Source organism: Chelonia mydas, chromosome 11, assembly GCF_015237465.2.
Source record: "Chelonia mydas isolate rCheMyd1 chromosome 11, rCheMyd1.pri.v2, whole genome shotgun sequence".
Classification (NCBI taxonomy): Eukaryota; Metazoa; Chordata; order Testudines; family Cheloniidae; genus Chelonia; species Chelonia mydas.
The window spans coordinates 1,277,470-1,290,798 of record NC_051251.2 but is presented as its reverse complement, the minus strand read 5'-3'; the positions used below and the strand labels follow the sequence as shown (position 1 = coordinate 1,290,798).

Here is a 13,329-nt window from a genome sequence, read left to right as displayed (position 1 = left end):
GGGATCCGGCTGGGAATCCCTCCGGGGGAAGGGCTGGGGGCCTGCTGCCCCTGGCCAGGAGCCAGAGCCGGCTGGGGAAACGTTCCCCAAGGGAAGGGGCAGCAGCTCCAGTGCCGGGAAGCAAGCGAGCCCCCTGGAAAGGGCTGGCGCGAGTGACCCTGCCCTGGATCAATCGCCCAGGGTCTCCTGTCTGTGCTGACCCCTGGCGGCTCACCCCTCTCCAAAAGGGAACACACCACAGGCCTGCCGCGCCGTCTGCCCCTGGGGCATCAGCGCAGGGCCCGTCTGCCCCTGGGGCATCAGCGCAGGGCCCGTCTGCCCCTGGGGCATCAGCGCAGGGCCCGTCTGCCCCTGGGGCATCAGGTCCCAAAGCACGGCACACGAGGCCTGTCTCATGGCAAAGGAACCACGTTCCCCCCCGCCCCGCCTGCTGGGAGCTGCCCATGGTGCTGAACTGCCCAACTCCGTCCCCCCAGCCACGTGTGAAACAAACCACGGCCCCACAATGGGCCCAGCCACGACCCCTGTGGGGCAGGGACCCCCCTTCCATCCAGCGACGTGCAGCGCCCAGCACCACGGGGCCCCGACGCGCTTCCGCAGCCCCAGCAAACAAACCGCTGCCCTGAACCGTGGCGCTCCCTCCCCGGCAGGGCGGAGGAAACCAGGCCGCCAACGAGCAGCGGGACGGCGGCGTGAAGGCACCAGGGCAGGAGAATCGCAACCCACCACGGCCACCCGCCCTGGTAACACTGGAGTCTGCCCAGCTGCAGCGTCCAGCCCCTGGCCCCCGCTCGCCTCTCCCCGCCAAGGCTGAGCCGCCACGGCCACGTCAACATTCGCGACACACTGAACCTCACTCTGCTGCCGGCCGGCGCTTCCGCCAGCCTCCCGCTCCTCGGGGGGCACCTTTCCGCAGCCTCCAACCACCACCTACGGCCGACGGGGGCAGGTCTCCCCAGGGTATATCCCCTCCCTGCTCCTGCTCCCCTCCCCGAACAGCCCAGGATCGCAGCCCCCTAAATCCCGCGCCGAGTCCCTGCTCTCCCGGGACTGGCCGTTCCGTGATGGCCTGAACTCTGCCAACAGCAGCCCAGCGCACGGCGCCAGGCCCTGTACACACAGGGACATGGCCTGCTCCAGAGCTGGCAAGGCACACAGGGCAGGAGAAGGGCTCGTTACCCCACTGCACAGCTGGGAACCAGGAACGGAGCCATGCAGGGTCTCACCCGGGGAGCCTGGGCTGGAGCTGGGACCTGACCCCGGGCGGTAAAGCGTCAGCCTCCAGGGGCGCCAATCCAGCCCCTGCTGCCTGCCAGGGATTTACTCAGTCGCTAAAACGTCCAAGCCCTTGTTCCTGCGTCACCATTAACGCAGCCCCCCCATGCCAGCACGCGCTGCACGAGGGGACTGCAGCGCTGGGTGCGTGTGCGAGGCCGCGACTCACACTAGGGCAGTCGGGCGCACAGCATGGCTGGGAGGAGCCCAGGCAGTCAGGGCCCCCCGGGCCGGTCGCCTGACAGCTTCTGCAGACCCCAGATGGCCAGGCCCAGTCTCCCACCAACCAAAACCAGCAGCAGGGCCTGGGGTGCCAGCAGCTGCCTCGGGTTCAGGACGGACTGGCCCAGCCTGGGCCCGCCTGCAGGGAGGCCTTCTGCGAAGAGCAGCAGCTTGCGGCGTCCCACGCGCCTCCTGACGCCCCCGGCCGGCGCCCCTCGGGGCAGGGACGGTGACCGGGGCACTGTGGGAGGAGGCTGCACAGCAGGGGCTGCGACGGACCCTCAGGAGGAGCGAGCTGGCAGGCGCCTGCGACTCCCGGAGCCCTGTTGCTGGACCCATCAAAATCCAGCCCCGGCCCCAGGCAGGGCTGGGGACGACCCATCTGTCCCAGCCATCTCCCATCCCGGGGTTCTGGCCAGCCCCAGCGCCATTCTGACGGACACTGCCTGGCCACATTTCCACCCGTCCCCGCGGGTCCCTTCCCGCGTCTCCGGCAGGCACGCCCCGATGGGGCCGCTAGCTGGCTGCACAGGAAGAGGGCCGGCTACTCTCCTGAGCTCACGTGGGGGGCTGGCACAGGGCGCGACCCAGCTGCCCGCTCACGCCTCCTGAACCAGGAACATTCAATGGGGGCCCCAAATCGATCTGACCAAGCATCCCGCAGCGTCGCGCTCCACGGGGGTGGCCCTTGGGCTCCTGGCACATTGCTGACACAGCCCCCAGCTCACCACAGCTCTGCCCATGCCAGGCCAGGGCCCAGCTCTCTGCACCCCTGCCCCCAGAGAGCTGGGGCACGGGGGGGGCACAGGCTGCGAAGGAGACTGGGGAGGGCTGGCAGCTGCCAGCAGGGCATCGGGAGGTGGCCACGGGGACAGCCTGCGCTGACCTGCCAGGGAGATGGGCCCTTCCCGGCTCTAGCCGAGGGGGGAGGGGAAGCCACTTGCCAGGAGCAGGGGAATCCCCAGACAGACAGGGGAGCCCTGCCCACCCCTCCTACCACCACCGCAGGGAGGGAGAACCAAGGGGGATCCATAGGACACTGAGTCCCTGAGACAGCTGCAGGCCTGGGGTACTGGAGGGATCTCCCCTTACATCCCCCGCAACCCAAACAGCCCAGACACACGCTGCACCCAGCCCCCCCCCAACACAGCCCCCCAGAGCCAGCCCCCCGAACTATCGAGTGACCTAGGTGCTCCAAGCCAGAGCAAAACACAGAGCTAAAGACAGAGCTACATGCCCACCCTGGCCAAGTACAAGAGACTCCGCCCTCAGCCCCCGCAGAAACCCCCAGGAGAAGCCCAACCCCACCGGAATACAGGTGCACCCCCGCAGTCAGTCGCCCCCTCCCTGCCCAGGGGACAGCTCCCTCCGAAGGCTCCTGAGCCAGGTGGCCACCCAGCTGCTGCGGGGCTGGGGCAGCCTAGCCGTACCGACGTGGTGGCACCGAGCTCCCGGTGGAAGAGGAGATGGCTGCCCCACGTGAGCGAGGCGCAGGGCAGCAGATGGCTCGGGAGGGGGGCAGGCCCCCCGGAGGCAGCGAGCCCCGTTTGGGATCCGATCGGACCTGGGACCCTCGCGAGCAGGCAGGGCAGAGCTGAGCAGAGACAGGAGCGTGCAGCAGCCCAGGTGCCCGGGGCCTGGTGAGTCACAGGCAGACGCAGGGCATCAGCTGTGACATCCCAGCAGTGAGTCAGCGGCCTCCCGAGGCAGGAGAATCCGCCCATGGCAGCCCAGCGCAGGAGGGGGCTACAGGGCCGCTGGGCTGACCGCGCTCTGCACAGCCACCTGCCTCCCCCCCAGGGCGGGGATTCGCCGCCCCCCACCGCAGCATCTCCGCCAGGGGAGAGGCACTCGGGCCTGTCCTGCCCCAGGGACGCTGGCTCCAGCCTCCCACCGCAGCCCCGGGGCCTGTGCCAGCTCAAAGACAGAGCGAGGGTGCCAGGCCGCACCTTGGACAGGGAGAGGCTGGCACGACCCGGAAGCTGCCCCGTTTCTAGTCACCTCACAGCTAGCCGGGGAGGAGCTGGCAGCCCTGCCCCCCCACCCCCACGCTGGCTTGTCCCAGCGCACAGGGCCTGTGGGCAGCGCCCACAGGCGATCAATGGCAGAGGCGAGTCCTTGAAGCTGTCCAGACGCCCACCCCTCTCACACGGCCAGCCCGGGACAGCCACCAGCCCAGCCGGGGCTTTGGGAGGGGGTCGGGCTGAAGGCCACAGGCCTGCACCCACAGCCTGCTCATGCCCAGGGGCTCAGGGCTCAGCCGGGAGTGACGGAGCCCCACTGCCCTTCGGTGTCACTAGCACAGCACCTCCCCGACCTCCATAAGGTCCCGGGTGCCCTGCTCGGAGACGAGGTGCCCCCAGACTAGCGAGGCCACCGCATCCTCTGGGCTCCCCGGCCCCTCATTCCCCCACACACCCCAGGGCATCGCCAGGGGAGCAGAACTGACTACAGGACATGAGAGCAATTTCAGCCGCCAGTCACACCCCCAGCCCAGCCCCACACCAACGGTGGGGCCCACAACACCTTCTGTACCAGGCTCCGAGGAGCCCACGATCGTTCCCATGGGAGCCAACACGGCTTGGGCCCTCCCTGTCCTGAGGGGAGGAGGAATGGCCCCAGAAGACGCTGCAGGGGCAGAGCCAGGCATGCGGTGGGCACCCTGGTTATACAGCCTGGGTACGCCAATCCCCGGCCTCGCTCAGGCCGGCTCGAGCCTGCTGGGCGTCACGTCCACCATATTTGGATTTTAGAGGCTTCAAGGTCCCGGAGGAGGAAGATAAAGTGCAGGGCAGCTTTGGAGCTGGCACCCTGCACCCTAGATCTGCCCAAGCACTCCCTCCCTCCACACCCCGCCTCCAATGCCCCAAAGCCTCACCACCACCACCCTCCCCGAGGGCTCTAAGGAACCCTGGGGTGCTGGGCAGAGACCACCCTTTGCCCAGGGGCATGTGCCAAATATGCCCTTAAGTCAGGACGTACCGTCACTCCTCTCACTGCCCAGCTCTGCCCCCAGAGAGCAGGGCGGGTGGGGGGCGTCAGGGCCAACCGGACATGAAACATTTCACCACCAGGGCCCCAGCCGCCACCGGACTCTCTCTGCCCTCACCAGAGGCTGGAGCCTTCCCAAGCCCAGCACAGGTCCCCGCACAGCCTGGCCTCCAGCCGCACCCCTGCACCGAGGGACTGCCGTGAGCAACGCCCGCGCCTCCAGCAAACCCACTGCATCCAGCTCAGAGCTGCCCTGGCTGCAAAGCGCTCTAGATCCCAGCTCCGGCCGGCCCTCCTCTCCAGCTCCTCTGCCCCCCATCTCTGCCACCTCCTCTCTAGCAGCATCCCCATTGTTCTCTGCTCCCCTCAAACAGCCTCCCCAGCTCAGGACTGAGGCACCCCCCCGTCAGGAGCAGCCAGAGCCCAGCAGGGCTGCAGGTGGCTCCACACAGGGGCGCTGAGTCCCGGGGTCCCAGACATGCCACCTGCCCGAGCTCCCAGCACAGGTCTAGATGCACTCAGGGCACTGGCTCCTACCCCATTTCACAGGCGCTCCCTGGGCAGCGGGCAGCCCTCAGGGGAGAGCGGCAGGCCTGGGGGAGCCCCCTGGCACCTACTGGCCAGTGTGTTACGGGAAGGAGCAGAGCTGGGTGGTGCAGGAACAAACCCCGCTGCGGCACAAGGAGAGCCCCCACGCGAGACCCAGCCCAGACAGGGGCCTGGCGGGGACACCCCAGCCCTGCGGGCAGACAGAGACGCACCGAGCATCTCCAGCTCTATCCCTAGCATTGTGGAGGGGACTCCGGATTGGGCCCTTCGAGCAGCAGGCCTGGGAAACGCAGGAAGCCCAGCTCAGTCCCACTACTGCGGGGAACCCAAATATCGGCAGGCCTGGCACTCCCTAGCCCGGCTCTCACCATGGGGGCACAAGAGCCCCATGTTGGGGGGTGGAGAGGAGAGGCTGCTTGGGGAGGGGGCGTCTGGCACATCCCCCGAGAGCAGCATCACCGGCACCTGCCATGAAACCCTTTGGGCTCCAGGGACCTCGCCCGGCGAGGGAAGGCACCAGCCTGCGTATCTCTGTGTGCAGGCGCCCAGCTGGACCCCGCAGCTGATGCCACAAAGGGGAAGAAGCCTTGGGCGGGGCGACGGGGCCCTGGGCAGGAGAGGCGCGCTGGAAACCGACGGGCAGGGGATCGGCAGCCCGGCTGGAAAAGGAAGCAGCTGGGATGGCGTCAGCAAAGAAGGGGAGGCATTCCCCCAGCGCTGGCAGGCAGGGACCGAGCGACGTCTGCAGCTGAGCAGAGGAGGAATAATGCCTGAGACAGGAGATCAGAGCATCCTAAGGAGCAGGGCGAGCGATGAGCTAAGGGGGTCCACAGGGCTGGGCTTGCGAGCTCCATGACGTGCCTCGTGACAGGCAGCCACGCAAAGGGGTGACATCATCGTCCTGCCGGGAGCAGGGGGATCCAGCTAAATACCTGGGATTGGGGGTGGGGAGGGGGCAGGTTCATCCCACCCCAGAGTCTGGGCTCTGCTTGTGCTCCCAGCTGCATTCCTTGGGGGGTTGTTTGCAAAGACTCAGGCTGGATCTGGCCCCCCAACCCCCATCCCTGTCAGCGCTGCCCATGCTCCCAGCCCTCAGGGGAGCAGGATTAGGATTTCCAGGTGCAGCCCAAGGGGTCACTCCTGCTAGGGCAGCCAGCGACTTCCCAGGGCTCTGCCCAGCCTGGGATGGAAACCAGAGTGTGGAATGAGCCGGGGTGCAGAGCCCAGGGGCCTGGGAGGGAAATCACCACCGAACTGACCCTGCTCCCCGAGAGGAAGCTAACAGCAGTGCAGGGAGCCTGGGGGGTGCAGCCCTGGGACTCCCAACACATCACAGAGGGGATCCCACTTTCTCCCCCACCTCATGCACACAGTGACCCCCCCAAAAGCCACAATGGAGCGTCGCAGTCCAGGTGTGCAGGGCAGGTGCATAGGCGACAGCCGGCCCCCCCAATCCATGCACTGCTGGGGGCCCAGTGCACGGGCCGGGGGGAGGGAGACGACCTCTTTCTCTCTCCCCCCCCCCCGCCTCGATAGTTGGGGTCCGAGCAGCAGCGCCCCGTGCATGGGGGTCCGGCCCAGAGAAGACGCTGGGTGCCCAGAGAGCAACCACACCCGACCCTCACACAGCCCCCATTGGCTGTAACCCGTCTCCCCCCAGCCCCAGTCCCAGCTGGACCCCCTTCCCCGCTTCCCAGCCAACGCTGCCCCGATAGCCCGGCTCCCCTCAGCTCAGCTCTCCCCAGTCCACCCCCGCCAGTCTGGCTTCCCAGTGCCCGGCCCGACCCCCAGCCCATGGGTCCCGGTCTCCCCGGCACCCCCCAGCCCAACCCCCCCAATGGGTCCCAGGGCCCCCCAGCCCAACCCAGTCCCCCCCAGCGCAGCCCCCCCAATGGGTCCCGGTCCCCCCGGCGCCCCCCAGCCCAACCCCCCCATGGGTCCCGGCGCCCCCCAGCCCAACCCCCCCCCAAGGGTCCCGGCGCCCCCCAGCTCAGCCTAGTCCCCCCCATGGGTCCCGGGGCCCCCCAGCCCATCCCGGCCCCCCAGCCCGGCCCTCACCGTGGGGCCCGGCGCCCCCGGCCCGCAGCAGGCGGCCGGCCACGAGCAGGAGGCAGAGAAGCGCCCGCAGCAGCCGCCGCCCCATCGTGGCCGCTCAGCGCCGCACCATGCCGGGCCCGCAGCGCCTCCCGCCGGCCGCGCCCCGCCCGCCCCAGCGCCGGCCCCGCCCCCGCCCGAGGGGCCAATCACAGCGCGGCGCCCGGACACGCCCCCTCGGGAACCACCATTCGCCGCCGGCCGCTCGGACACGCCCCCAAGCGGGGAGCCAATCGCAACCCGCGTCCCGGACACGCCCCTCTGGCTCAAGTTAATTGTGCAGGGGCACGCCCCTTGCGAATAGCCCCGCCCCTTTTGGGATACACCAATCACGGTGCTCGCTAGAGACCCGCCCGTCGACACAGGGACCAACCGCCTCTGGCAAGCGGGGTTAACCCCTGGGGCTGCCCCAATCGCACTTGGTCATAGGACACGCCCCTCTCTGAGGAGCCACGCCCACTGCCGATGACATCAACCACAACCCCGGCGGAGGGCACAAGAGACACGCCCCCTGCGTAACAGACCAATCACAGCCCAGCCCTGGGACACGCCCTCACACCAGGTGGGCCAATGGGATGGTTGCGGTCTGGACTCCCAGGAGTGGGACCAGGGGGCTTCCCAAGCCTGCTTGCCCCTGTCTGCGGGGTGCAGGAAACCATGGGGTGGGGCAGCCAGTGGGGCAGGGCGCGGCAACGGGGCAGGATGGGCAATGGGGCAGGACAGGATATGGGGCAGGGCATTGAGGCAGGGATGACACTGGGGCAGGCAGGAGAATGGGCACGACGGGATATGGGGTAGGGCAGGGCAATGGGGCAGGACAGGATACGCGGCAGGGCAAGGCACTGGGGCAGGACAGGGTATGGGGCACGGCAGGGCATTGAGGCAGGGATGACAATGGGGCAGGTGGGAGAATGGGCACGACGGGGCAAAGCTGACAATGGGGCAGGACAGGATATGGGGCAGGGCAATGGGGCAGGGTAGGGCAAAGCTGACAATGGGGCAGGGCAGGGCAACGGGGCAGGGCAGGGCAATGTGGGAGTCAGACAATAATTATTGGATGTTGCGAGTGGCAGCTCACTCCCACGCCCGTTGTGGGCATCCCGTGGCTCTGTCCGAGGGGACCAGCCTCCGCTCACACTGGGGTCCGTTCTCCGGCAGAGTTTCTCTCCCAGGGCCCAGCTGGGCCTGCCAGGGACGCTCGCTGGCGATGTGTTTTTGTGGGTGTGCGCGTATCCGCTGAAATCGGCGTTTGACCTTTCCCGCTGACCCTCTAATCCTGCCGAGCCGGCCGACAGCGTCCAAGAACCCATTAGCAGCGACGGCTCCTCACACTTGGTGCGGCCGGCATCCGCACCTCCCCCTGACCAGGTTCGGAGCCTAATGCTGCAGGCGGCATTGCCCCACCCCTGCTAACGTGACAGCATCTCCGTGCCTGCATCGTGGGTCTCTCCGGCCTGATCCCATGTTCCCTCGCCCCACCCAGCGACGGGCATTCTCCTGGCCCGCCGCGTTCACCACGTCACCCCTCTCGTTGCCGCCTCCCCAGCTCGCTCCTCTCCATTGCATCAAACATCAGCTACTTGCCTGGCCCGTCAGAACACTGCCGCCCCCTCATCGTCTCCCATTCCTTCCCTGCCAGGGGTCAGCCCCCAACCCCACCAGGCCAGCCCTCCAGGCCTCACCGGCCCTGCTGTCCCTCTGCAGGTTAGCCATGGGCACACACCAACCCTCAAGCCCTGCAAGCGGCCCCCGCAGTGCTCAGCTCCTGGTCCACTGGATGCCCCTGGCTTGCACAGCCCCTGGCGTGCCAGGGACGCCTCGGGATCACTGCTCTGTTTGACACACACACCCTGGCTACCCACGCACCCCAGAACCTCGACTTGCTACCGTCACGTCCTGTAGGACTGCTCAGCAGCGAGGCTCATCACAACAGCTGGGATCCCTCATCCACGAACTGCCATGCTCTCAGCTTGGCTCCTCACTGCAGGGACCGAAGTGTCTCCTTGCATCCCCCGAGACACCAGCCTGATTCGCTGACCTGTCGTAAACAGGCCACCCTCCCATTGTGTGTTTCTTCCTGGCAGTTTTGTGGTCTCTTGCCAACTTCGCAATCTTGATTAGCTGGTGGTTCCCTGTGAGGATAGACTGACATTGTGAGACACACAGTGCACAAGGACCCACCAGGGAGAGGAGTGTCTCCTACCCCTTTGAAAGAAAAGGAGTACTTGTGGCACCTTAGAGACTAACCAATTTATTTGAGCATTAGTCTCTAAGGTGCCACAAGTCCTCCTTTTCTTTTTGCGAATACAGACTAACATGGCTGTTACTCTGAAACCTACCCCTTTGAGAGATGCTGCCTCTGGCAGGACACAACTGAGAGTGTCAATTCAGGACAAATTGCTTAGAGCAGGGCAGTCCCAGCCCAAGGCTGGGGTTTCTATGCACACACCAAGGCAAACCAAACTAGCCAGCCAGAGAGGACTTCGGTCTCGCCCCACTGGCTAACCACAAGTCACACAAGCAATTCCCTCAGACACTCCAGTTTTCCAGTATCCCCACCAGCGCCACTCGGTATGGGGACAGATGGTTATGAAAACCAATACCCCAGTAAAAGAACAAAGGTTCCCTCGATCCCAAAGGACCAAGCCCCAGACCCAGGTCACTATACAAGTCAGCTCTTACCCACAAATCATGCTGCTGCCAATCCTTTAGAATCTAAAATCTAAAGGTTTCTTCATAAAAAGAAAGAAATAGAGATGAGAGCTAGAATTGGTTAAAGGAATCAATGACATACAGTAACGGCAAAGTTCTTGGTTCAGGCTTGTAGCAGGGATGGAATAAACGGCAGGTTTAAATCAAGTCTCTGGAGAACATCCCCAGCTGGGATGGGTCCTTCAGTCCTTGGTTCAAAGCTTCAGTTTGTAGCAAGGTTCCTCCAGAGGTCAGAAGCAGGATTGAAGACAAGAGGGAGGGGTTTCCAGGGCCTTTTATATCCTCTGCCCTGTGGAAGGACCCCTTTGTTCTGACTGTGGAAGTTCACAGCAGCAAGATGGAGTCTGCAGTCACATGGGCGAGTCACATGTCCGAGCATGACTCAGTTTGCAGGCCGGGACGCCATTGTTTACATGTGAGTTTGAACGTTCCCAGGAAGGCTCAGAGGTGGATTGGCGTCTCCCAAAGTCCATTGTCAGTTAAGTGTTTCCTGATTGGGCACTTACTGGGAATTGCCCTTCTCAAGGAGCTGACCAAATGCCTCCCTGAGGCTACTTAGAATCAAACACATTGAGATACAAGTGCAGAGCCAATATTCAAACGTCAGCTACAAAATGGTACACACATACAGACAGCATCATCCTACCCAGCGAATCACAACCTCTCCATAGACACCGTCCTAGACCTCCTTTGTACAAGATTTGGTGCAACTATAGGACCTTGATTGCAACAATGATCTACACGGTCAGAGTTTATGTCAATAACTTGGTTTTGTGGTCTCTTGCCAACTTTGCAGTTTTGATGAGCTGGTGGTTCCTTATGTGGACAGACTGACATTGTGAGACACACAGTGCACAAGGACCAGCCAGGGAAAGGAGTGTCTCCTACCCCTGCCCAACCAGAACCTGTCTGTCACCTGCTGGTGACCTGGCTGAATTCGCACGCCTTAAGAACGCGGCTTTCAGGGTAGATACATCACTTTGTGACTAGCTGTACCTACCTGCCACACTGACTGTGGTGACCAGAGCTTTACGGGTTCTTGGGAGAGCCCTCACGCCAGCCTTCGGCACACTATTCTAGAGCCATCAGACCCAGAGGACACCTGCAAACCCCTGTGCACCCCTCGTGCCCCCCCGCCAGTTGGCTCCAAGCAGTCCCTGGGTCACAGAGGTGCGCCCCATAAACACCCCCAAAGCTACCTCATCGTCCACCTTCCTCAGAGCGCTCCTTCGCCAAGAGCCCGACAGAAACGACCTCGCTAGGCCACAGTGTGCTGAGCCCACAGCCTGCCAAGCTGCCCCGCCAGGGCTCCTTGTTCCTGGCACTCCCTAGCTGTCCACCCCATCTCTTGTCTCTTCCTCAGATCGTCAGCTTGCTGGAGCAGGACCTGCCCCTTTGCTCTCCGTCTGTACGGCGGACGGGGGTTCTGCTGCATGATGAGGGCTCGTAGGCAGTGATATAAATAGAGAGCCTCATCCCTATTAAACCATAGACCACCTCAGGCCTGGATCTTCATACAGATTCTAGCAGGCCCCACGCCCAGTGCAGGCCAGCACCACCCCCCTGGGCAAGGGCTTGCCCACTGCAGGAGGGACAGGGACCGGGAGCACTGGCAGCTGTCTACAGATCATTTGCCGATATCTGCCCCAGGGAGGGTTTGAACTCACAGCACGTTGGGGCAGCTCAAGTTCCATAACCATAACCTGGGCTTGGTGCACAAGGACGTGCCAGTCTCCAAGCCGGGCTGGTCTAGGAGCCAGGATCTGCCTTTATTGCGCCCCTGAGGGGCGGCTGGGAGAAACGCCGAGCGACTGAGACCGGCTGGGGCCTGATCTGAGCCGCAGCTGGAGCTCCGGCGGGTGCACAAAGCAGAACCAATTGATTTGGGACCACGGTGCTTCTAGGGGAATGTAGCTCGGACACCCCTAGCTCAGAGGACCCCAAAGCCGGACCCCGCACCCGACCCTGCCCCCAGGGAGGTCCCGCCCTTTTCAAGGCGAGCGGAATCAACGCGAGGAGTTTAGAGCCGGAAACAGAAAGAGGCTCTCAGCTTCCCCGGAGCCGAGCGGCCGCTCTACTGAACTAATTGGCCCGCTACAAGCATTAGCCAACGGCGCCTCGCCTCCAGGCCTGGGACGCGGCCTGGCCACGGGCGATGGCCGAGCACAGGCAGGGGCAGAGGCGGGCTGAGAAGCCAGGCGGGTCATGTCCGAATAGTGGCACGTGGCTGGAGGCAGGTTCAGAGCCAGCAGCTGGCAGAGCCATTCAGGGGTGGCCCCTCCGGGCCGAGCCGGTGCCCTGCGAGGGGAGGAATCGCCGAACGCGGCTTTCGTCGAACAGGACCAAGGAATTTTGTTAGACAGGAGGGAGAGTCTCGGCCTACAGCCGCTCCCTCCCATCCTTGCTGCCCCACCCCACGCTGCAGGGTGAAAGGAGCAGTTAAAGCCAGGAACGTCTTTCAGCTCCCGTGTCTGGCTGCTCCGGCCTGCGCTGATCTGGCACCCCGCAAGCAGCTGAGCTGGGCTGGGGGTCGCCCCACAGCTCAGCAGTTAACATGGAGGCTGTTGGCGGGCAAATGCCCCTGGCAGTGGGCAATGCAGCCCCCTGCACCTGGGGCACAGCGGCGAGACACTGCCAATCCGCACCCCCAAGAGCCTGGCCCCCCGAGTGGTGCGGTGCTCGGGACCGTGGGCGGCGGGGGGCACTCGAGGCAGGGCGCCCCTTCCGCCACCGCTGGGTTTATGCCTGAAGGACGAGGTCGATACCGTGGCCAGAGCGGCTCACAGAACAGCCAGGCCCTGCCCCACTGAGCTCGCCGGCCAGGGGTTTGTCCAAGGCGAGGAGTCGGACGCTCCTGTTTTAGGACACAAGACAACAGTGCTGGCGCCCGGAGGTTGGACCAAGCAGACCAGCGTCTCCCCGCGGCTGCTGCTGGCTGTTACGGCGGAGCGTCCGCACGGCCCCGGCTGCAGGCGGCTGCTGGCTTCACAGAGCGTCACGGCCACGGCCAGATCCCTGCGGAGCCCGGGGCCGGTACCGTAGCAGTGACCCACAGCCCCTGGCTCCTTCGCGAGTGCAGGCGGGGCTGGGGCAGGTCAGGGCCAGCAAAGCAGCCAGCGGATGAGGCTTCACAGCAAGCCATGCTCCGGGGATCAGACCTGGTGCCAAGAGGCCAGAAGGGACAAGAAGCAGGCAGCCACCCTCCTGGCCTCTTCTCCCTGCCCCACAGCCTGCAGGCCAGGGCCCCGAGGGCCGCTCCCAGCAGCTGGAACCAGGAGCTGGGGCTGAGCGAAGCCAGGAGAGCAGGCGGAGGGGAGTAGCTGCGGCTCACCCCATCCCTGCCCGACCACGGAGCAGAAACCTCCGGGCCCCAGGGGGACGAGGCTGCGTCTCTAGAGGGGAAACGTTCGGCCCTTAAGGAGAGACAGCCCTTTGCCAAGCCCTGGCTGCTGGGACATCAACCCAGCTTGCGGCCCAAGGGGGCTC

The 13,329-nt window shown here is 65.0% G+C and overlaps 1 protein-coding gene across 1 annotated transcript in view; it reads right to left on the bottom strand.

Annotated features, from left to right (window-relative positions):
* Positions 1–7,242, bottom strand: part of PTPRN (protein tyrosine phosphatase receptor type N) — a 50,734-nt gene extending 43,492 nt beyond the window's left edge. Inside the window, exon 1 of the mRNA XM_037912946.2 lies at positions 7,096–7,242. Within this exon, the coding sequence (XP_037768874.1) occupies positions 7,096–7,180 (85 nt within the window). The 5' untranslated portion in view covers positions 7,181–7,242. The remainder of the gene's footprint in view (positions 1–7,095) is intronic.
* Between the last annotated feature and the right edge of the window lie 6,087 nt (positions 7,243–13,329).